This window comes from Dromaius novaehollandiae, chromosome Z (assembly GCF_036370855.1).
Source record: "Dromaius novaehollandiae isolate bDroNov1 chromosome Z, bDroNov1.hap1, whole genome shotgun sequence".
NCBI lineage: Eukaryota > Metazoa > Chordata > Aves > Casuariiformes > Dromaiidae > Dromaius > Dromaius novaehollandiae.
Window position 1 is genome coordinate 70,641,263 of NC_088132.1, and position 26,355 is coordinate 70,667,617.

General features: G+C 35.7%; 1 protein-coding gene across 5 annotated transcripts in view; it reads right to left on the minus strand.

Moving 5' to 3' along the window:
• Positions 1 to 26,355, minus strand: part of LOC112982190 (NIPBL cohesin loading factor) — a 155,914-nt gene that overhangs the window by 73,897 nt on the left and 55,662 nt on the right. For all 5 annotated transcript variants that reach the window (XM_064501884.1, XM_064501886.1, XM_064501887.1 and 2 more), the window contains exons 2-8: positions 21,720 to 21,863; positions 18,861 to 19,026; positions 17,562 to 17,692; positions 12,217 to 12,316; positions 10,338 to 10,489; positions 9,150 to 9,310; positions 4,642 to 4,735 (exon numbers count right to left, since the gene is read on the minus strand). In XM_064501884.1, coding sequence (XP_064357954.1) covers positions 4,642 to 4,735; positions 9,150 to 9,310; positions 10,338 to 10,489; positions 12,217 to 12,316; positions 17,562 to 17,692; positions 18,861 to 19,026; positions 21,720 to 21,783 — 868 coding nt within the window. In that variant the 5' untranslated portion in view covers positions 21,784 to 21,863. The remainder of the gene's footprint in view (positions 1 to 4,641; positions 4,736 to 9,149; positions 9,311 to 10,337; positions 10,490 to 12,216; positions 12,317 to 17,561; positions 17,693 to 18,860; positions 19,027 to 21,719; positions 21,864 to 26,355) is intronic.

A 26,355-nucleotide genomic window follows, 5' to 3' on the forward strand; every position in this document is an offset into this window, starting at 1 on the left:
AATATTTTTCATTAATAACTTAACATAACAGGAAGAGAGGAGTTTTATTAATCTGAAGATGATATCAAGCTTTTAGTGTAAAGCGTTTGAGAGGCCTGCAAGTGTTTTTAAGAATAGAATTAAAATTTACAATTATCTTGACTAAATGGAATAACCATTTGAAACAAATGAAAATCAGTAAGAATGAGCACAAACTTTCTATTTACCTCAGAAAAAACAATTGTAACAACACAAGAAGAAGGTAAATGAGCTCTACAGAAAGAGAACCATATGTTTGCAGCAGCTTGCGAACTGAATCTAAGTTATCATTGCCAAAAGAGTAGCCATACTTTCCTGTATAACAAAAGCATCATACAAAGAGATGTCTACAGTAATTTTCCAACTGCTCATCCTTCAAAGTTTTCAAACAGAGTTGTATGTACAACTTAAAGCAGCCAAACATCAAGACAAATGCAAACCAATTAGAATTCAGATAAAAGCAACAGAGACAGTTAGAAGCTTAGAAATAATGACATGAAAAGACAAGAGAAAGAAGCAGTGCGGTTTAGTCTGTAGAGGATTAGATTGGAGAAAAACATGATAATGGTCTTTTATATGTAAATGATCGCTATTAAAAAAAGGGGGGTGGGGAATGTGAACTGTTTTTCCTTGCCCATCAGAAATAAGTCCAGAAATGTCAAGCCTAACTGCAACAAAAATAATTCAGGCAAAGCATTAGGGGAAAAGCAGCTTTCTAGCTCTAAGAATCTGAACAGGTTGCATGGAAACAGTAAGGAAACTCCATTACTGACATTTTAAGAAAAATTTAGACACAAGCTATTGAGAATGATAATGTGCAGCTCATTCAACAAAAGGATAAGAAGATGGGAAGACCTCCAAGTCCTTTCCTGCTGCATCTTCTAAGATCTTTGAATGTTACTCTGGAAATCTCCCCAACTTTGTTATAGATGTAAAGCAATTATTACTTTTTTTGATGAACAGACCGTGTTAACATCTGTTTTCAGAGAGCACCATTTCATTTAGAATTCCAACTTACAAGGACAGCATATGAGACAAATTATAGGGCAAAGAAAGGATAGCATGTGAGACAAATTAGAGGGCAAAGAAGAATATACATTTGGGGAGTTTCTTGGAACAGATTTTATTTGCTTTCCATACTCTCATTCAATAGATTTCAGGGAAGAATCTCACTATTTTCTCCACAGCTTCAAACGCCTGATGAAAAACTAAGCTTTCGCTGTTCTTAGAACTGCTGTATTTAGATGCCTCCCTGTGTAAAAAGGGAAGACTTGAAGAAAGAAGCAAGGATGAATGTTTATTTTGGCCCTGTCAAAAAACAACTTTGGATAAATTTCTTCCATCTTTCTTTCAAAAGAGAGGGGGAGTGATGATAATTTTTCTTAACTAATACTTGTGAGAACACCAAAGTTCTTAATAGAGATTTGAGAAGACTCCTAGTTCTCCTTGCCAGCCGCTATGCATTTGGAGACCAAGTGTACAGGAATCTCTCTGGAGAAATATTAGAGATCCCCAAGAAAATAAAAATAATCTTTCCAAGTTATTTGGAAAATAGTCAAGTATCCACACTATTTTGGAAGATACCAGCCTCTACAGAAAATCTGGGTATTTCTGTAATTTTCACTGTCTTAAATAATTTTGGAAGGGTACGTCAGAATATTTCCTGTGAGAGAAAGATTAACAATTTCTGGAAGGAAAACAATTTAATTCTGGAAGAAAGTGCAAAATAGTATAGTTTAATAAGGTATTGTTGCTATTCCCTACAGAAGTTTCACCAGGAGTTCAAGAAACTTTTGGGAAGCAAGTAACTGTAAATATGTAAGCTCTTCACTTTGGCAAGTGGTGGATGAAGAACTCTGTGGAAGGCTTCCCTTTATACAGATCTTTAGAAGTTGTCTTTAAAAAAAGAAAAAAAGTCTTTCGTTAGGTTCTAGAGTGGTGGGAAAGAGTAGAACAAATGAATAAAGGATTTTGATGATTAATCCATCTTGGGTAATAGATCCCACAAAATATCATATATGAAATTAAAAGAAAGAAAATACTCCTTGTTAATTCTCTAAAATTCATCTATGGTAGGAGAAGTGCTAACAGATGATAGCAGGAACGCAGAGACACAATTCTGTTTCCGTGGGTAAAAATACAAAATCTATACAAAAAAGAAGGGAAAAAAACAGTCAAGAACCTTCTGCAGAAAACCTCAGCTGCTCTGGTATCTTTACTGGCATAAAAGAGGAATTTTACTCTGTTGAAGAAGTGAACAACCAACCAAAAGAGCAAATATAACTTGTGTCATATCTCTCAAATATTTTCCCCAGTTGAAAACAAAACTTTTTCTTCATTTGGATTCGGTCATTCAGAAAACTATTGTTCAGTCTTAGAAAAATTAAAGCATTGCACAATCAGAAGTCCAGAAGTCCCTGTTATTTCCATTTAAAAGTACAGCAATGTAGACTATACCCATATCTTTCATAATTGCCTCACGTTTCTATATTAAGCAAGAAAGCTTAAAAATTGTAATACCCTTCCTGAGATCTTTCTCTGGACTCATGAATAACTGTCTAGTGCCATTCTTCTTGACCTCCCAAATACACAATTGAATATTTTGATAAGTTTCTTTACTGAAGCGCAGACTTGCCAACCAAGCTTTAAAGGGTTAATGGCAGCAGCAAAAAAAAGATTAGCCTAAATACTCGCTGTTTGTTCATCACTAGAAAATCTACCAGTGCAACCAATCACTTTGATCTCAAATCACAGGCCAAAAACTCACTGTCAGGGATTACAGATTCTAAGTAACATTAAAATTATCCACAACTCTTGAAAACATTTCTAAAAAAGGAGATTAGAGGAAGCAAATGTCTGGCAAGACTCTTGCAGCATCCAGAACTGGTTCTCTCAATTGTGGTTAATCAATCTCCACTTTTAGAGGGCAAAATGCTAACATCAGTAGTTACGGATTATTTCAGTTTTGTACTTTATCAACCAAGAGAAAAGTAGATCTAACATTCTAACATACAGGTAAATAAATCAAAAAGCTCCTCCTGCACTTTTTCAGCCTCTGTAAATGCCATCCAAAAAAGTGTGCCTTCAAAATGGATTCTGAGAGAACCAATTAAAATAGCAGCAATTTAACAAACAAACAAACAAACAAACAAAATATTCTTCTGAGTGGTAATCATATCTGAGTGGAAGTAGCTTAGATTTACAATGATGTTAAACTGACAAACTCTATAAACAGCGATTTTGTGGACAATACACTGAGTTAAAGAAAAAAAGACACACTTAGTCTTTGCCACTGATACAAGTCCTACAAGTCTTTAGTGCAAGACCTCCCAAAATACTGATGATGTTGGCATGCCATACAACTTCTTCTCACTCAGCATTCTACTCACATTTCTAACATCACTGTTCAACATAGTATATATCTGTATCTATATAAGATGAACCACAAAAATCGGTTAACAGTCAACATGATCATAGAGGATCAGTTAGGAAGGGACCTCAGGAAGTCTCTAGTCCAAACTCCTGCTCAAAGCAGGGTGTGCTAGGAGGTCAGACCAGGTTATACAGGGTTTTATTCAGTCTGGTCTTCAAAAGCTCCAAGCATGGAGACTGCATAGATTCTCTGGTCAACCTCTTCCAATGCTCGACTGTCCTGACGGTTCAGTTTATGTCTGTTGTCTCTTGCCCTCCCTCCATAAACCACTGTGAAGAGCCTGACTCAGTCTTCTTGATAACCTCCTCATAGGTATGGGAAGGCTGCTCTGAGGTCTCCCCGCAAAGCCTTCTCCAGGCCAAACAAGCCCAGTTCCCTCACCTTCTTTGTGATCTCCCCCACTTCTTGCTCTTCCTCTCCACCTAAACTGACCATCCAGAAAGACTTAAGTTTATTCCAGTGCTAAACAGAAGAAAGCACTGTTGCATTTTTTTTTTTAACTATTGCTGTGTAAGTGCATAAGCACTGAAATCCTAAACTACCAAGAATATTTCCGAATCTCTATTTCACTACGTCTCATACATCTCAGTCATTGTTTCTTAGGGATAAAATTATAAACAGCAGCATGCATTCCAGATTTTAGCATAAAGAATTATTTTGAGCAGATTTTTCTGTTCTTTTTTATCTGACTGATAATACACCCTATTCCTTCTCTCCAACTAAGGTTTTTAGGCTTCATTTATACTAGACGTATTGTGCTCACTGAATTATTTTTAATTTCATGTGCTTGAAATTTTATGAATACAGTTAACACAAGTGTTGCATGTTAAAACACTTTTGAGCTGGTTAAGCATTCAATACTTGTAATGCTGCCTTTAAACCATTTGTTATGTAGAGCAACTGAAACTGTTCTTACAGTACAGTTTGATTCTCATATTGGAAAAGATTTACAATCCTTCTGTCCTCCATGAATTTGACTTTGTTTTGAAGTATCATTAGTCAATTTTTGGATCTTCAAAAACTTCTGAACCAGGGCTCAAAATAATTTTGAAACTGAAATTTAATGACATATTCTCAACTCCTATAAGAATATAGGAGTCAAGAAAACTAACTAAAAACCTCTTTAAACAATCTTTTATAATTGGGAAAAATACATTGATATACATTGATATATGCAACTGCTAGACTACCTTTAGGGGTTCCATCACTTCCAGCTGGAGAGCAGACTGACTGTGGTGACCTCAAGGAAAAGGATGCAGCATTCCTTATGGAAGGATCACCATCCTAAAACGACAATGATAAAAATTAGCATTACGAACAGGAACACTTCAGAAAATAAGCCTGCAATTAGTACACATATTGATAAGATGGAACAGACTAAAAGTACTATTAATTAAAAAAAAAAAAAATCAGATGACAAATATTATAAAAACATTTATCTAAATCAGAATCTGTAATTTTAATACCGCTATATACACAGTATTCCAGAGTGCAGTCAGCCCTGATAAGAATCTATAACCAGAATGTGCACACAGAAATAAATTTATGTAAATATCTTTAGCTAAAGTATTTTTAGCTGACAATAAAATTCCATTTAGAAGCTTTTTGTTATAATAATGCCTAGTACAGAGCTGATAAACAGCAGTATGAACTCTACACAGTATCAACTGAAAAAAATTAAGCATAAAAAGTAGGTTTTTAAAATGAACTCACCATTTTTTCCACTTAACCTACCCTTAAGCTTATCTAGAATGCCATCTTATTTTTAGTTCAGTTAACCAAACTAACTTTGTACTTATATTCTTCATTATACTCACATCAGGAACAAACAAAATCTGTAACACCCCTATTGCACTGGCTGAGTTGAAATGCCTCAAGTTGTATTGTACACAAGACTATCTCCACAGTTGGATAGCAAACAACTTGACGGCAGTTTGGAGTACTTCCCCCAAAACAGCAAACAAATCATACTGTATTTTCAGTTTTGCATAGAACGACCTGTTTCAAAGGAATCCATAACTTCTGACAATCTTCATCATAACAGAATACCGATTACAATGTAAGCAGGTTCATGCTCAACCTTTAGGAATATAACTGTGACATTTTTTCCACAATGTCTTAAAGCGATATATGTAAACCACTCTTCAATTTCCCTTTTAATGTTCTGCATGTTTTTTTATTGCTTTAATAGAGCCCTCTGCTGGTCAAGAGTATACTTATTCACAGTCAGTGACCTTACTAGTTTTAGGTTTTATAGAAAAGTAGTTCCCATTTTTAGCTTTTTTTTTTTTTTTTTTTTTAAAAAAACAGTGTGTAGGTAAAAATGAGTGTTTTCAAAAAGAACAAATAACTCTTACATTTAGGCAAAGACAATTTCTGTAAGTATAGACAAATCACAAAAAGTCTGTTCTTATAAAGAATTAAGTCATGTAAGTGAAGTTGAAATTAGAAGTCTCCAAAGAAGCTCTAGCTTATTTAATGTTTCCTATTTAATTCTGAATTTTGGTTATTACACTAGCTAATATTCTAATGTGCCTTTTACTGACCTATGTGCACACACAGTTCTTTCTTACAACTTCCTTCATTTTTTTTAGCGTGAATGTTTGTCCACCCCCCCCCCTTTTTTTTTTTTTTTTTTTATTTTTTTGGCCAATTTCAGCCAAATTAAGAGACTGTTAGAAGACTCAAGTATAATAAGGTTTCTCCATGCTTCTATGAAAAATCAGTATCAGGCTATAAGGGAGAAAGCTAGACTGGTGTTTCAAGGAAGCAGCAGCCTGCAGAGATGGGCAACTACACATTCCCTTTGGCAATGGCCCAACGGCCAATTCCCACGTGCACAGCAGTACGGGAGCTGCAGCACGTTAGGTCTTGTGGAGGTATCATAGCTCACACGGCGCAGGGCAAAGGAAACGGATGGCAACTGAGGGAGTGAAGGGGCTTACAAGGCAAAGAATGCAAGCCCATAGGAAACCAGTCTTCACTCGTTTCACTATCCATGGAACAACCTAGAAAACATTTCCATCGGATTCCTCCCCACCTCCACAGCAAAGTACATCTAAAACTCATGCTGTGCTATTAATTATACTTATTATTGCAACAGTGCTTGCAAAAAGAATTGTTTCCTCATGTGAGGAAAGCACATATGTAAAGAAATCAAATATTCAGATACAACATGATAAAGAGAGCTGTATCAACTTAAACTTACATTCACAGCATTTTAAGTTGAAATTAATTCATTTCCACATGTATGATTTATGTTAAAATTATGTACTCGATTTTTGTCAAACCTGCTTTATCTTTGAATCATAATAACTCCCTCCATACATACTCAAAATCCCAAATACTGAAAGAATTCAGCTTAGTAATTTTTTAGCATACACGTTTTATTATGATGGGAGAGGTGCTATAGCCATGGCTGCCAAGGACAAAGGCAGAGGTGCTGCCTTTTAACAGACTAACTACAACTAACCAGGTAGACAATCTTTCATGTATACACGCCATTCCTATTGCAGCTGCAACTCCTGAGAAATGCTCATTTACTGTTTCCTTGTTCAAAGCTGAATCAAATGCTGAAATGTAAGCCAAACCAAAATCAGGAATGCTCTCATATATCTTTCACAGAAAGAAAAAAGAAAGAAAGAAGAGTCCTTAAATTGAGTGTATGCGGAGTTATCCTTCAAGTGCATATTTATTGATTTTATAAAAATCTTTTGTTGCAGATAAAGAATATCCTGTAACTATTCAAAACTTTGTCAGCTTTGTTCTTAAGCAATAAAACTCTAAAATTAAGTATTACAGAACAATTAAAGTAAATTTTATGATCTAATAAACCTCATTTATAGCCGCATCAATGCCAAATGTTACACTGCTTCTGACACAGCTGCAACATTATGAGTAAGCTTATTGTTCATATGTAGATGCAAAACTTGAATTAATCCAAATCATTCAAACCATTTTCTGCATGATAACAATTAAAGTCAGATGTAAAAAGTACAATTATGATAAAATATATTTACACATAAATATGCCTGTTAAGAAAATGCATAAAGGGATAGAAGTTGTGAAGATGAACATTTCAGAAAAAACAACTAGAATTTTCTCTAAATGTTTGCTTTACTTATATTTATCAGACACCTGTTCTTCAGTCACATGAAGTTTATTATGCTCTATCTCCCTAATTTGTATATTTGAAAATTTAAATACAAAATGAATGGATCAAATACACTTTTTACTACTTTTTATCTTAGTATTTCTCCAAATACATTAAATTATGACAGCATGTTTTGCGTTTCATAGTCTGTCAATTCTGAATGAGTTTCATTTATAAGCTCTCATGAACCAGGAAGCTGTTCACAAAATTAGCGATGGACTTTTTTTTAAATACTCCCTCTTTAAACACTGAAATAAATTATCCTAATATTAAAGCTGTCCACAAATCTTGTCTTAATAAAACCAAGATTCTCTTGATAGTGCGCCTTTAACATAGTTGGAGGATGTATGTATATCTAATGCCAAAGGCAGCTTCCTATTTTCAAGGATTTGCACCACTGAAGCAGAGACTGACAGAAACATCTGACAATTCCGTATTATAAACTTTTTTCATTTGAAATGCTTTTATAGCGTATTTCATTATAAAACTTTTTATTTGAAATACTACTGCTTAGTTAACCTTTTTTTAAACAAGACTTAAACTGATTAAAAACAAGATTAATAAAACTGATGACACTCTCAGATCTATTGTATTAACTCTGGTAAGGGATTTAAGGAACCTAGTGTTAATAAGCACATTTGTTGATTGCAACTCTTACTTAGTTGCATGAGAGTTACCCCATATAATCTAAAGAAAACACTTTAAAGAACGAAAGAAAAAAAAGAAATCAAGTTTTGCTCAAAAACTGTTGTAGGCATTACTATGACCACATTGTTCAAAGAGCCTAAAGTCAAAAAACAAAAGTGAAACTCAAGGGCTCTCCACTTAAAAGCTGTCAAGAGATTGTGTGTCAAACTTGTAAGGAAGAATTCCAACAAGCTTCTTCCGCAGGATGAGACGCTCATTAAGAAGAAAAATCATCACTAGTTTAGGAAAGAATTTTGGAGAAGTCTGGAGCATCACTTTTTCCTTTAGAAATTAGCACTCTAGAGTTCAGCAAGAATTTCTCACATGTTAACTGAAGTTACTGACACATGGGGAAACCTCTCAAGAAGACACCAGGCCATAAAGCTCATGATAGCACAGGAAGAAGAAAGATCCACAGGAACTCTTGCCTTTGACAAGACCAAATTACTATCCAACAGGTTATTCAGGTATTTCAAGTCCAACTGAGAATTACTAGGATCCTCAGTGAGACGAGTTAACTATTGCCTATTTAGATTCTAGTATTGTTCACATTAACATATTACTACAATAATTGTAGCAACACTCTTACCATTTCTTAAAATAAACTTACATAGGAGTGAGATTTTTCACTTTTCATAATTTCAACAGAATGGATGTTATAAATGGTTCCAAACAAAAGACAGGCCACGAAGGAAAAAACTTCACATGCTAAGGTTAAAGGGTTTAGTGTAAATGTGTCAAAATAAAATATACTTTCAGTATTTTTATGCATCGACAGTAACATACTAAAATATCTGACTTTTAAGATAGCTAAACATATATTCGCTTTATCATAATAAACCACTTTAGGCAACATACATCACTACTTAGTCTGTGCACCATCTGTAGGTAGTCTTCATTTGAGCCATGTCTAGAATTATCAGCATGATGATTAGCTGAATTGCCTGACAACTGACTTGAAACTTTATTTTCATGGAGGTTTCTCATCCCACCTGAGACAATGGGACTGGATACTGAAGCTGAAATAAGAAAAATACAAATAATTATACTGATACACACACACACACACACACACGCGCGCTAACTCTAAAAGGTCTTACAGAAAACAACTTAATAGCAGATACTAATGAGAGATGGCTGCAAGAGGTGTGGAATCTGAGCAAGAACCCAAATTCCTTGACTGAATCTTTCTAACACAAATACCTTGAATTAAACCAGCTATCTAAGACTTGGACTTTCAAGAGGATTCAAAATCTGAATTCCACATAGAGGTTAGCCAAGCTTCTCTCCACAGATATTGTAATTACAGTCAGTGTCACATTCTTATAGGTTATAGAAAACTTATTTTTTTCTTCAAGATAATTTGTATTGATTTATCTTGGTATATGAAACTTCTGAGATATACATATGAAACATAACATTAAATACAGAACAGCTATATATTTTCTAAAAACACTGCTAAACTTTAAGAACGGATGATTTAGAAGAATCCAATGAAAATTCTACTTACCAAAAAAACATGCCTAAGTTCCCAGATACTTTAACAATGTTTGTGTTGTTCAAGATTGTTTCAAAAAGGGGGAAGAACAAAGAAATCCATTCATTCTGAAGGTCATCTTCGCCAGTTGCTGCATACTTTGAGCAGAATTCTGGCCAACTTAGAACTAGTCTAGTCTACACTACAAAGGTTGGGTAAAGCTAAATGAGCTGGAAGCAGAACTGTCACCTACATTGGCAAAAATGAGTTCTTTAAGTGAGAGCCATAGTTTGATTTTTCTAATTATGTGTAACTATAAGAAATAAGTGTAAACAGGGGAGCAATGGCACCTGGTGTGTTTGTGTGTTTTGTCTCACCCCCTCTTCTTTTTTTAAGTATTTATTGCCATTGGTGCAGTCTGGTAAGCAAAATGTAAACATACCAAAACCCTCAGAGTTTTGCATTAAGCATATGTCTCCTCCAAGGAAATTAAAGAGCTGTGAAATATGCACATTAAGGTAAAGCGGCATGAGATAGGAGAAGGAAAAAAAAAAAAATCACAGACTTACCTTGCTGCATCTGAGGATGTGGTGTGTAACTGGGAGGATGTGAATATGGCATGTATCCTGCAGGGCTTTGAGGAGCATATGGACTAGGCACTGGACTGTTCTGTTGTGCCAAAAATCTGTTGCCAGAGCTTGTCTGTGGTGGCACAAACCGGCTGAAAATAAAACAAAATAAAACATTTTTAAAAGTTGGAAAAGACAATGTAGACATATTTATTATTCCTTTTGGAATAATATGAAACAATACTAAAACTCTGGAACATTGTAACTTTTGGAAAAGGTGCAGTATTCCAAGATAATCAGGAAACCCCTTCAAAAGCAACATTTTTCACAAATTATCTATACCTTCCCAAATTCAATTATTACTTAAGAGCCACAGTCCAAGTGCTGCATTAGTCAAAGTAAAAGAATAAAAAACATTCGTAAGACCACCACCTGGTAAAAGGAAACTCTGGCACAAGTTATAAACATTTACTCAAAGATGTGATTTCCAAAGTCATTCACAGCTTATTAAAAGCCCGAATGAAAATGACAGCTAGAATTTCATTATCAAATGATGACTAGCTTGCTAGCATTAACAAGGAGCCGTCTATTGACAATGGAAATATTCCAGTAAGATTTCAAAGAACTTCAAAAATCTAACAAAACTATATTGTGAAGACATAGGAAAATGATAGGCAGTTAGGCAGGATGTGACCCAGTCCCCTGAATACATATTCTTTCATTGGCCTTATCTTGGATGGATCCTAGAGATAGGAAGCCATAAAAAAAACAGGGTCCTGACAATAATACATGTACACTATAACTTGCATTATTTCTTCTATCTGTTCTCCAAAATACAATAAAATAAGAAGTACTTCAAAAAGTTATTAACCAGATGTTCTGCTTGCTATCTTATAGGTAACACAATACATGCTTTTACAACTCCTGGTTCTAAATAACAACTCCATAGAAGGTAAACTTCTATAGAAATAAATATAGATGTATTTAACACAAGGATTTTGCAAGGATTTTTAGAAGATGTACCATGTGGTAATAATCAAAAACTATGAAACCTTCTTCAATATCACTTTTAGATAAAAAGGCCAAAATACATAATCCCGCAACAGATCTAAAGCATTGCATTTGCCAAAACAATCGCACTGAGTGAAATGTGAAATAAAATAGTTAATTTTAATAATTTTATCTAGTTACTGCAGATGAACTCTGCTAAAGACCAATAACTAGGCTGGAACTGCATGCAAAACTCTCTCCTCTAGTCCAGAGGACTAGAGAAGGCCTATTAACAAAGGCCTGGATTATAGGTACATTCTAGTTGCTGACACTCAAAGGTTGGGAACAAACTAGAACGTTGAAAAGGAAGCTGCGAGAAGACTGGCCAAACTACTGCGACCATCCTCCTCTTAGTGGCCTTCTGTGCAACTGTTAAAGAAGTGCTCCACGATTTAACAAGCTCTGCCCACCTTCCTGTCGCACTGCTAGTCTTACACGTGCCAGAACACATGACTGCTTCTCTCCTGTCCTCCTGCCACCACTGCCAGCCTCTGCCACAGGCAGAGAACAACTGGAGGGGTGGCAGGAGGTTTCCTTAAGCAGGGAAGTAAAGATGATCTATCAAAATTACGGGCGGGAAAGATAGTGGGGAATCACGACTAGCAATAAGACTACAGATATTCATTCACTGACAGAGAGATGTTTAAAAAGTGCTATATTTGACTTTGTGAGCTTAAGAAACTCACCCTGCTGCCAGGCAAACGTGAAATTTGTCTTGACAATGATTATCTCACTTCCACTCACATACTTGCAACAAGAATTTGATGGCCACAGTTGAATTTGAAGTTCATTGCCCTCCCCACCAACCCCATTTAAAAAGCAGTATTACCTGGAAGGGCTATGTGAGATAGTGGTTTGTTGGTAATTGGAAGATGCAGGACTACCACGCATGGAATTCTGAGAAAGGTTAAACTGCGACATCATCATCCCTATTAAAAGAAGACAGCAGTATTACTTCATATGCATTCCCCTCTTAATCAATGAAGTCTCTCACTTCACAAATGATTATATACGAAGAAATCATCAAGTTTACACACACATTAACATCTTCTACCAACAACTGTTAGAAAACATTAAAAACAATCCATTCCATGCAAGATGTCCATTTTACACCACGACATATTCATAAAAAAACATTAAGTTCCCAAAAGAAGCAATAATTTGCTATAAATTTCAACAGTAGTTCTTTCCTTAGTTCCTTAACGTTCCAACCTGAAACCTGTGTGCAAAAACGAACAGTTAATAGCAGGCCATATATGCCATAACCCAGAGTGGTGTGTACAGCAGTGCATGCAATACTCATTATGCCAATAAGTAAAAGATTTGGGAACCTCACAGCAAGTCAGAAGACCGCAGAAAACTCTCTCTCATTTTTTGAGCAAGAACAGTTAATAGTGATCTCAGAGTGGTGTAAGATGCTCCTTCACTGCTCCTGGCATGCCTTAGTGGTCCCTTCCTACGTGGGGATGAAAAATCTTTCAATTCTACCTCTGCTAGTAAGCAGTGTTATTTAGGAAGTTGCTGTAGTATTTTAAGCTGCAAAGTAGAATCAATATCCCATCCATAGACTAAATCCATAGTCAAAAGTACCTATCCATTTGAAACTAACTCACATTTTCATTATGGATAATTTTAAGGAATCCTTTTTCTTTTGGATACTGGTATAAAAAATTCTCTAACAACTCGATACCAGTAGAAGTTGAAATGGTGCAGGTGCACAGAAACTTGTTTTACTTTTAACTGGGTGATTTTAATGACAGAATCAACGCAGCTAAATCAGTGTCAGACTTTATGTGCAAACTGTAGCTCATGGAGCCATAGCAAGGGATCCACAGCCACGTGTAAAACCACATCGCTGTTATAAATATTTTAAACCAAAGGTTTGAGAGAAGGCTGAGAGTAGTCCACATTCCAGAGCATTTGGGAGCCAATCCTTCAATTACTACTACTGATTTCAATTACTACAATATTTACATGGGAAAATCTTGTTTCAAAAACTCTGTCCCTCTCTTTTCTCTTTTGCCTTTCCCCAGCAGATCCCCCTGGACCACGGCCGTCCTGCTCTCCCCTCTCGGTGGGTGTGAAGGGTCGCGCTCCAAGAGCATCAATGCACAGACCAGCTGAGAACAGGAGTGAAGGTCTCTAGCTATGTGGAAGAAATCCAACACTTTTATACTTCAATATAGAGGTCATTTCATTGTCTTGAGTAACAGAAGGTGAATCTTCAACTCCTGCAAGACTTGTTTAAATGGACACTGGTTGCCTTGCACAGAGGCAAGGGAAGAAGAAACTCCAGCGTGCGGGTACGAATCACACAGCTGCGCTGCAAGTTGCCTGTGGGCATTTCCTATATAGTGGTTTTCTGGTAGAGAAATTTCCATGTGTGGCCATTCTACATTTGTTCATATCTTATGGCTATTCCCACCAGAGTATGGTATATTCACCAACCAGTTTAAAATTTTTAGTCAACTAACCCTTAAAATTCACATACAGAAAGCTGACAAAATGTGCCCATCATGCTTAAAGCAGTGACTGCACTTTTAGTATACATGAAAGACACATTTATCTATCTTATCCTCCCCAATTTACAACACTCTTCAAAACATGCATGTAGTACTTGTTTGGTTTAAAGAGTGACAGGAAATCTGCTTGCTTATGTAATTTAAGAAAACTAAAACTTACTCTGTGACAGCCAATTCTCTTGTCTCTGTCTCTTTTTTTTTGTTGGTTTTTTGGCAATCTAGATAACTTGAAAAGAACAGTCTCTCCAAAGTTTCCAGGCAGATAACAAGTCTGCCTAGTAATGATGTAATGACAAAGGAGAAAAAACGTGCCCCCAAAATTTAGTCTAAAATCAGTTTGTCTATGGCTATTAATGTTAAAATATCTTATTTGCATTTGTACTTTTTTTTTTTTTTTACACTTTTGTCATATCACTACAGAGCAGATTTACAGCTTCACTGTACATTTCCATACCTTAGATATTTAAGAATTTCTTTTAACTGCAACGTTAATTCCAAATGACAGTAATGTTCACTTTTGAAAAAATATCATCCCAGTAACAACATTCCAACAATATTTTTCCCTAACACATATTCCCAAAATTGACTATGACTTTTTTTTGTTTGGAAAAAAATGATACATTAATTCTATTTTAGCATTCCGGATAAATGTAAAAGAACGTGCTATGTAAAATCACAGCTCAAGATCACAGAAAACGCCTTGTATGGTTAAACTTCATTTCAGTATCATGCCTGTTGACGCTGAGACAGCTGACCAACAGGTGATTTTTTCAGTTAAATATACACTCTTAATGAAAGTGCACGTCTGCAGTGTTTTTCCCCTTTTACAGGCACAGGTGCACTTGTATTTTGTAAAAATGGAAAAAATAATTCACATATATGGAAAGATGCATAAAGCTTTAATCCAAAAAAAGTGTATAAGTTGTCATAAATACACAGTTTCAAGTGAATTTTAAGTCCTCTTTGAACCCTATGTTATGTTATGAATACTAACCTATTGCAATACATTATTTTAGCTTTTCTTTCTAAACAAATCTGCTGAAAAAAAGAGAAAGTGTTGAGGGGGAAAAGGGAAAGTTATTTTGAAAATTAAAACCATCTAAAACCTTAATTTTAAATAACTTATTACAAAAAAGAAATCCAGTTCACTCATATGCTACAAGAATCAAGACAGATGTAGTTATAAGACGACATTCAGAGCTTCCTATGTCATTTGATGAAAAAGGTCTAAAATAAAATTAACGTGTTGCCCTTTATACAAAGTTAGGCCAGCTGCTGCACACTGATGTGAATCAGTCTGTTCAGACAGCCAGATAACAGAAAATAGTCTGAAAAAAATCAAACACAAAATATAAAAATATACTGTATTTCACTCCAAAATTAGTCTGGAGAGTACATGAAGAACTACAACAACGGGACAGACAATAATTAACTTTTGCGAGCAGTGCAACGCCTAGGTAACTATAATGAAGAGATGGCATAACAGCTGAACATTACCACTAGGCTACCTGACACCAAAAATGATAGCTTTTGGGGGGCTTGGAGGAGGGAGGAGGAGGAGATTGGGGCAGGGAATAGGACAGGGGACACAACCCCCCAAAAAAGAGAGAAAAGTCTACGTACAATGTCTCTTTCTCAGACATAACTAAAAAAATTTTTCCCTGCTCTAAACTCAAGTGTTGAACTAAGGATCAGTAGGAACTTGGGGACAATCAGCACGGAATTCAGCTTGTGCTTTACCCTACATCTACAAGAATTCAAGGCATACTATTTAGCTTTCTGGAGATGCTTCTGTTTCCTGACAAACTGTACTAAACCAAGAATTTTTTTTCACATTTAATATAATTCCTTAGCCAGGTGGTCCTTCTGCTCTTACATTAGAAAAGAAGGTTGGGAGAAATGAATTTGAGTTCACTTTGCCCATACGAACTGACATTCAAGGGAGCATGATGCAGAGGCTCTTCCAAACTAAGCAAATAGGTAGTCCACTTCCTTCATTGCTCCTTGTCAATTTTAGGCATTAGAGGTGCTGGTGTTACAGTGTCTAGTACTGACTTTGCTACACATTTGACTCAACAGAAGGTGGACAGATGATACCGGAAAGCATTTAGGCTTCCACCACCATTTTTAAGTGCGAATAATGTCCCTTAAGGAAAGCAAGAGATGAATTTGAAATGCTAGAAGAGAGCATCATAAAACAGAAAGCCAACCAATGCCCAACACATCAGTATAGCCTCCTGTGGCTTTAGAGATCTGAGTGGGACATATTAATGGATAAAACTACAACAATTTACCAGCAACTAGCTGGTAAGATAAGAGTGGTAGCGTTTTCAATCGAAAATACAGTCACACTTTTCTAGCTTTTCCAAACATTCATTCCAGGACCTTCTTCCTCTCAAAATACCGTGTCTACAGATCTGCTCATCCCCTCTTCCCCCTTTTTCTCCAGTCTCTAAAATCACAGTTAGGTTGCAATCTTTGCAATTATTCAGGACTAAGTAAAACTATATTAAACATTCAAGAAAGTTTTGTAAGTGTGATCTCTTCTGGTTTTCTGAAACACTTTGTTAACGTAGCACCAGCTATTACAGTTTCATATGGAATTGTTATATATAACTCTTAACTAACATCTTCCTTCTGAACCACATTGTTAAAAATACAGGCACTCCTGTTTCATTATGGATTATTCTTAACCTGTTGAATCAGGCTACAAAAGCCTTTCCCCCCAGTAAAATCCAGAAAATATATCTCTCACTTCTACACTGGCCCAAATTATTTCATTCCACCAAACTGGTGCAAAATCCTAATTCACACGCATTTTCTTTGTGGGACCACTGTGCAAACCGGCAGTAGGGTCACAACTCTTCCCACAGCTGGAAAAATAATATTCTATAACTGCTCTTCATCAGACTAACCAAACACAGAATGTGCAGACTGCTTTCAGAACTTAAACTTCAAAACAGATCAATAAAGTTCTAAATATTTAGCATTGCCCTTAAAATCTTCATGCAGGAAAACATCTGTACTCTGCAGAGGAACATTATGTGCTCTGTCCTAAACAAGTTCTATTCAAACATCATATGGCTTTTTACTCACTCCAGCAGTATACCCACTACACCTCAAAAGAGAATCAGCTCTAGAAATATTAACTTCTGTAGGGCTTCACAAACTGCTGAGAAAACTAAACGCAGGGAGGAACTGTTAAGCATGGTACATTCAACCTTATTCCTTGCTCCAGTATTATTGAGAACTACCACTATCACGATACAGTAGAATTGCACAGATTTTCAGTAAGATCAAGGCATATTTTTCCAACCTACAATTGTTTATTAAGCCAAATATGGAAACCTACCCATAAAGAAATTCAAATACAGTGATTGAAAAATGAAATTCAACCAATCCTTCTCCTACAAAGTAAATATTCTTAGTGATATTAAACATTATCTTTACAAAATACCCAGTGGAGTTTATTTCCATACTTACTCTGATAGAATCACCCTTAGAAGATATTAAGATACGTGGCCTGATATTATTATAAGATACAAGGTGAGGCATAAATATTACATATCCGCTCCACATATATTTGCGGTTGAGTTCAGTCCCCTAAACTTAAAGAACAATACAAAATGCAATCATAAAAAAAAATCCTTACCGCTTTGTACCCCGTATCTGTTTTGCATGCTTTTCTCCCTGAAAACATTAGGATTCCTTGCCAGGATAGCCTGCAGCAGGACTGGTATATCTCCCTCTGGATCATCACTGCCAAGGTTATCTTTCAATTCTCTGGAATTGTGGAAGTAAACAAATAAAAAAGCAAATGCATTTTCAAACGGTAAGAAGCTACAGGTCAAGTAAAAAAACCAAAAACCAAAAAACAAATCATTCACTATTAAGATACCGAAGAGAAACCCCACAAGTTTGCAAAAGACTGTTCCCTGCCTCTATTTTCATTTCTCCCCCCCTCTTTAAGCCATGGAAGAAGAGGTATTTCTGCTAGTCTTCAAAATTATTTTCTATTATTAAGCCCCTACATATACACGGCTGTCACCTTCAGACCATTACGAAGTTTCTTATGCCTACTTTTGTATCCTGATCTTTTCCACAAAAGAAGAATGCTTTGGCATAAAGACTAACTACTGTAGGAGCGAAATTAAGAAATAAGACATGCATGAATTCATAGCATTCATGTTGCAGCCAACACTTTGCTGATATAATATTTTTAAAAACAGAAATTGACATATCTGTGGTATCACAAGATTCCTTCTGAACCATCAAAAATGTAATAGATTTTCTTTAAATGCACCTGTGCTTTCTTTTATTATTTGTTTTGAGGACTTTTAGAAACTACTTCTCTTTGATCAAAACAACTGATTGGAACATGTAGGAAAAAGACACAGCTGTCAAGACAAGCCAATTTAATGGACCACAGGGACAAATGAAAAATTAAAACACACATTTAAAAAACAGAGGATACACTAGCATACTTGCTAGTTCAGTTCTTAAAATATTTACGTTCAAGAGCTAATCAGAATTGCCACGGGTCTTGTAAGAAAGTTCTTTGCCTAATATTAGGCATATAATTCTATTCTATCTCTGTATTTGTCTATATGAACCATTAACCAAACTGAAACACAAACGAGTATTTCACAAGCAAAATCACAAAGTATGTCCTCATAACTAACAAGCATGTAAACAGCAGCAGATGTGGAGGAAAAAAAAAAAAAAAAAGTAAAACCAGTTATGTATATGGCTGCTGGACAATTACTAACATTGTGATTTACAGAAATAATTAACTGTTATACAATGGTACTCTGCTAAGCAAGCCTAATAAAAAATCTGCATATTCTTATTTTCAGATTGTCATAAAAATCCTTCTTCTCGATCCTTCTCATTTTAATCTCAAGGAATAAAGAGGCTTTCTGATATAAAAGATGAAGTTCAAAATACATACATGTGGTCTGTTGACACCTGATTGAGACTGTGTACGAGCTGTGAAACCAGATTTTCATCCCTACAAGCCAGAAGGCAGTTCACCTCTTCTGCTATCCGTCCATTGAAGAGCAGGCTTTTTGTTGTTGTAGCAGGTAAAGGTGATGGAAGAGGCAGCTGGTTCAAAACTGTTATCAGAAGATGGAAAGAAGCTCAGAATCATTTTACTGAACACAAACATACGAAAGATGGATACATCAAAGTCCCTCATATGATTAAGAAAAAAAACCCTAACAACTACATTTGAAATGTAGGCAAGATTTTGTATCACAAACACACGTACACACCCTGTGGACTCTGTGTTTTAAACAAAATAACACAGACAAGTCCTCAAACTATATTACTTAAATATTTAAATGTGTTAATGCAAGTATTATGAATAAAAACACATTTTTAACTACTCAGAGTACATACATATTAAGTATGTTAAGACAGTCTTCTCTTGTAACTGAAAGTATTCGATAAAAGGGGAAGGACGGAAACGCAAAGTCATTGTAGTCACACATAGTACAGTAATTGTATTACTTAGTTTTCTGCTCTCATCTGCATGTGTAAGTAGCATTCCCACTCTGGAACCCAATTTAAGCCACTACTTAAATTCTCAGTTTCTTTTCCTGTTACTTTCATTTCTTTGTAAGCTATCTTCTCAAGAAAGGCAAGTCTTGTCGGTTGGTATGACCTAAAACGTCAATTCACTCAATATACCTATTCGCAAAGCTTGGTAAAAAGATTTAATTGTTTAATGAAAACACTTATCACAATATTTAAAGGAGATTATAAACAAGCATACTATGCCTTCAAAGGGCATTCTCAGGTCAGGCACAGCAAGGAATGTACCACACGAGAAGCCCTAACCAGATCGCGGGCAGGGCTATATAGACAAGAGAAGAGTAAGCTGGAAGAAACCAAAACCCCAGCTATACAGCTAAGTCACTTGCATGGGTCCTAGATAATAATGCTTCTGACTTCAAGTTCCAAGGCTGATTAAATCTCTGAGGTAAAGGTTTTAACTGATCCATTAGAAACAGCCTCAGAAAAAGCAACCATAAGTAAAATATTAATATTGCCTTTTTTGCTGTTGTGCCTTTACCACTAAGATTTTGTATTCTGAGGTGCAAAATATATGGGAAAAAACTGCAGTAATTTTTTTCCTATACAATGTATGCCATTACTGTATTTAGACACAAATTCAACAAGTGTATAATGCATTAAAAATGTTTACATTAATTGCATTAGATTACCTTGAATGTGTCTGAAACCAACAAAAACTTAGAAAAATACGCTCATTTTTAAAACACACTCATTTATTAAAACAGTATAAATTTCACTCAGCTAGTGAACTGAGCCTCTGGTCAACATGTCCTCGTTTTTAGACCATTAAGGCTTGTCCTTTGCAATTTCTTTTTTTCATGTAGAGAAAAATAGGGGGAGGCAGGGACAAGCCTTCTTTCTTTTTTAACTACTCTTGAGTTTCTAAGCATCACAAAAATTATTGCAAATAAAGAAATATTGCACCTACTACAGCAGCTAATGCTACCAAAGGTGGTTTAGTGCTTTGAAAATTCTTGCACCACAAGTTTGGCCAGTGACTTCCACCAGTTACATATTTTGACTTTTTTTTAGAACATTATCTCCAAATACTTAATGCTGAAAAACTGCCCACAGACCAGAAACTTATTATGCTTTGCATCCCAATGGCTCATTATTAGAGACACATAAACACAGATATATAAACATATACATATACAGCAGCATCTTTCAATTTGACATTTAAGAATATCAGCAAGAAATACAGTATTATTTTTTGCTTGAATACATCTGATTTTTTTTACTGTAGGCAATTAAATTCAGTTGTTAGGTATCTCCCTCCAGTGTCTCTTGGAAGCTCTTTCCAAATTTCAACAATATAATAATAAAAACAAGATTAGAAGCAACATCTTGGTCATTGAGTCCAATTATCCACTATAATAGACAACTGAGCTATAAATATAAACTCTTTCCTATACTTCCGAAACAAGATACATCTCTGCCCTCACTTCCCTTACTGGAATGGTTGTTCTCAAACCTCGCTACAATAATGATAAACCTTCTACAAGTTTCCACTCAAAAATTTATTTTTGGTCAGATTACAACCATTTGTTTTTGTGCCAATATCATCCTTTAATATAAACAGTTCCTTTCTTTTCCTTGCATTTTGTCTTCCTGATATATTTTAAAGATAGCACACATATCTCAGCCACTCCTTTCGTAGGCTGAAGAGCCAAGAAACAAGCCTCGTGAGCTTCTTGTTCCCATTCTAGTAGCCCTTCTTTGTACCCATCCCTGTTAACTAGAGGAACTTTTTTTGTATCTTGTCCAAAGCTAACGAAACAGGTTTCAAGCACATTCAGCATATTCTACAACTCTCTTTGGCTGAATGTCAGTCTAATCTCTCTCTTTAGTGAGGGTGAGACATATGTTTTAAAGAGGTTTTGCATCATTTCTATGATTTTCTCATTTGTGGAATACCCAGGTGTGTTATTGAATGATACGTCATATAAACAATGAATTCCTACACTTTCAGTTTCAGGTTTACTTAAGAACATTTTTTTTCCCTAGATTTCACCTCGTGTTACAATTAGCATATTTTTCTTGGAACATATTTTAAAATTTCAAGCAATGACAAAATTTACATTTTTAATATCAAATCTAATTTTGAAAGGGTTTACTTTAAGTAACCTTTAAGATAAAAATATTTTTAATATTTGAAAATACAGGTATTTACCAAAAAATGTAGAAAACAACATAGCAAAGAGGAGGAAAAAAAAAAAAGAGTACTTACGGTCTGTAAGACTAGCAATCCCTGCAAGAGTAGTGATGGGAACATGAGGCATATCCCCATTCATCCTGAAGTTCTGGGATGGTAGTGCCTACACAGATATTTTAGTTCAGGTGCCAGCTATCATTACTTCCCATCTCCCAAGCACTAAAAAAAAGCACACATACACAAAAAAACCCTCAGTTTGCTGAAGATGACTTCAAATTCAACAATATAAATGAAATGCAGACCATAACCTCCACCGCGTACTGAAGTAATTTTGTCAGGAGTGGGTAAAACAATCTAATGCTTAAATATTCAAACAGCATTAAGCAATCAATAGACAAGCTGCTGGCCTCAGCAGCAGACCCCTTCCTCAAAGCAGCAAGATGCAAGAAAATTTGCTCAGATTATACACTACAGAGCCAACAGTCAATATGTGATAAAGAAGCAAAGACAATTAAAACACACCTGCTGAATTTTATGGCTTATTTTGAAAGAAAAAAATAGATTAACTCAAAAATTGGTAGCAAAAATTCTGTTGGTTCGTGCTGCAGTGGGCAGCACTTTCTCCACAATCGGTTTAAGTATTTAGCTGCTATATTCACTTTCCAATTTTGGAGACAGGTATTTTTCATACAAAGAAGGGGTAGCAAATATAAAAGGGCTAATAGAGAGAGGCAATACTCGAGGAGGAGAAAGAGTGACAAATATAGAATGCTAAAGTATTTTAAAAGAAGTGGTTCTTCCAAAATTAACCTGAAAATCTCTCTTTAACATTAAACACAATCTGGTCAAACAACTACCGGGAACCACCACAAGAGGAAGAGGTTTCGTCACCACTAAACTGGCTTATATTTTTCCTGTAAAACAGAGAGACTTACACACAACTACTGAAAAAGCATTTGTCCACTGTAATAATTTCAACCGTAGTTGCAAAAACTGTAAAAACTCACAAAGATACATCCACTATAGTTACTCTAATGATGGACAAAAATTGAGCATGGCATTGGCTGAAGGCAAACAAAGAAAGTAAATTAAAGAAAAAGCATTTCATATACTTCTACCTAATTGAGACAGACATCTGTATTAATGGTGTGTGAAACAGTAAAAAGACATCTTCTGTAAGCATTTATGTTGTCTATTGAAGACGCTGAAATCATGATTTGTTTACAATTACTTTAATAACCAACATTTTTGCAAATACAATATATATATACGCTAAAAGATCACTGTCACTTCCTACGAGAATCATCTCTTACGCAAAACCAATGGTATATAGGATATTTCGGCTAATAAGTTTGCACAGATTTCAAGCAAGACAAGGAAACTGAATGTTATAGGTCTTTTTCCCACTCAAAGTTTTCATGAACCTCTGAAATTAACTTTTCAAAGTTTCCCTATCTATACACAGCTGAATTCTTTGAGAACAAGAAAAAAAGAAAAAAAGAAACAACACCAAGGTTAAACAGAACTGACAGCGAGTTGACTTCCTTTGTTGCACCTGCCACAGTTTCATTCTTACCACTAAATTATATTTGTTTATTCAAAATACAGCACACTACAGGTGCAGAAATTTAGTTGAGGAAACTGCTGCAGATAGATATACTGTGTGGTTTTCTTCATCCAGGAGAAAACAACCTTCAAACACCCAGAGCAGTCTCAAATGCTGCTCGAGGTTCTTTACCTGAAACAGTCACCAATATACACAAAATTTCAGTGGTTTCTCAATTCCATACATAAGTAATGCTTAAAAAAACAAAAACAAACTAACTTCCCATGAGTCTGCAAGAGCATCCCACAAGGACTAATAACCCCTTTAGAACTTAAGTTTTCATTGAATCCTTAGTTACAGAACACTTTTTGCATATAATTTCTATGTGTGACAGAAAGCTCTTATCTGATGATCTCTCTTTTCCTAACTGCAGCTGTACCAAAACTGACTCAAGCCCTGCCAGTAGTCATCTTACTTCAAACCCTGCAGGCAACACTAAAATGAGGAAAAAAAAAAAAAAACCCACTCTGATCAATTTTACTTCCTGATAGCCTGGGAAAGCTACAGACACCAGAAACAGTCACTATTAACGTAAATTCTTTTTTGGTCTTACCAGTACAGTAGTTAAATTATATAGCCATTCAGTTGGAAAAATTCCTCAAAAATAAATTGTTAAATTAGAAACCATCTCCAAAGATATACGATAGGAAAGCAGAATTGCCAAGATTTTATACTTTTCACATTCTGGAAGGAAGACCTGAGACTGGAGAAGGTGCGGAGAGCAAGGACGATCGGGGAACTGTAAATTTGCCTTGTAAGAGGAGCCTAGAAGGGCTTCGGTTTGTTTAGCTAACAAAACCAAGGTCAAGAGGGAATATGGTTGCTCTCCATAAGGCAGTCAAAGAAGGTTAAAGAGGAGGGAAGTTGAAAGGCAAGGCTAACCCTGCAGTGAATGGGGGCATGAGTATGTGCGAGAGGAAAACTGGAACAGTTTCCCACCATCAGAGCAGCCACTGTCTGGAGCAGCTTTCTGCTGTAAGTACTGGTAGAGATAAGCAACATCATTACTTTACAGATGGATCACGTAGATGTTATGGAAGGGACAGATGTGGTTGCCTGCTCCAACAGGGAACTAAGTGTGACAGTTCGTTAAGTCTCTTACAGTACTATGTTTTTGTATGATAATGTGAGTAAACAGATTAGAGTAGACGAAAGAGAGAGACTGATGTGATTAAGTGATGGGGTTAGTTTATACAACAAACATAATATTAAAAAAAAACATGTAGCAATATTTGGGTGCAAATATTACATCTGTTGTGCAATGAGCAAAACACAACTTGCAAAAAGGTGCAATTAGATACTGAGGTCTAGTGAAACTACAACTAGAATTTGATGGCACTGAGAACACTAACAAAATCACTCATTTAGTGAATTCAAAATGTCAAGTAGCTGGGCGCGGGGGGAACGACTGCTCAATGCAGAATAGGTGCTTTCATACAAAACATCAGAACAGTAGACAAAAATGGCTTAACTGATAGATAACATGGGCTTTTTTCCTCTTCCTGGCTATAACATTTTTAAAAAAGTTGTTGTACACTGCAGCAGCCCACAATTAGTTCAGGAGAACAAACATTTACCAATATTTAGAAAGTTTGACATTATCACCTTTCTACAGTAGCTATTACTGATGGTAGAGCATTTCTACTTCTAGCTTTTAAAAAAGAAACGGCTAATTAATATCAGCTGAGTTAAGGAGATTAAAGCACTGCAAAGCTCTCGAGCAATGCAGAGTGTAGCAGAGCAGCAGAAACCTGAATTACGTCTGTGTTAATGCATGTCTTCCACCTCCAGCATGCAGCCTTGTGTAGAACCCTGCCCTTCTACCAGAAACAATGGATATTGTAGGAGACACTCCGGGGAGGAAGAAATCAGGGAGCACAAAGGAAGCGATACAAAGAATCGGATAGTGAAAGGAAAACAGTGAAAGGGGAGCGCATATTACGAATAACATACAAAAAGGTATGATCACAATACACAATAAAAAAGTGAAGCCAAGCCAGGATGGGAATGAAGGTAATGTTAAAAAACATTAAAGTTTACGCTATGCAAAGTACTATGCAGTATCACCGGTGAATTGTGGTGACAAAATGCTGCCTTTTTGTGCAGTTATATTTCAGAAGAAATGTGTTTCAAGAAGTTAGAAGTTCTCAAAGTGCTAGAAGAGCATTTTCAAAAGGAAAAATGCTGGACAAACTAAAAATAGAGTATCAGAGTCCTGCTATCAGAGCTCCTAAAATTAAACGCAACACCCAAACTGTGTTGGATATCGTACTGCCATACAAAAGTGACCACATTCAAGAACTTAAGTATTCCAGTGACAGGAGGTCAAACATAAGGTTATAGCAGACACACAAATTAATTCATATATTTTAAAAGGTAGCTGCAAAAAGGCAGGGAATAAACTGCTGCTTATATCCACTCTAGATACAAAGAAGTAGAAATGGGCTTCAATTTCAGCAAGATAGATAACCAATTAGAAATTATTTTCTCCCCAGTATCAACCAGTAAATATAGTCAAACTGCAGAATGCCTTCTTGAGTTGTCATTACAAATTCAAGCTACACAAACATTTGTCAGTAGTTTACCAAAGCTGATCCTACTGCAAGGACTGGATAATTTTGAGATGCCTTTCAGTCCTGTGCTTAGTACTCTTCCAATTTCAATATTTTTAATTCAATACTTTAAATAAAAAAACCCTCCCAATACTAGCCTCACTTTCCACTCCATCCTTTTCTTCCCATTGCAGTCCTGCTTCAGAAACTGCGAGCTAAACACACCTCCTATTTGGATTCTCAAAGAAAGAACAGGGGCTTGCTTGGTTAACTACTGCTGGGTTTGCTTTAATATTTTAATAACTGCCAACCCTTTTCCATCATTTTAATCTTGCCTATTAATTTCCTATTTATTTTTAACTACCCAGTAACCTCCCATTATTCCTGTATCTTATGTACAGCCTGTTTACCCAACAATGTATGTAATAAATAAAGTTTTCAAATAAAGTTGCTGTTAAAACAAAGATGCCTTTCTTAATAAAATTGCTAGAAAGCAACGTAATGATCATAAAATGCCACAAAGCTTACAAGATGCAGAAATAACTATTTAAAT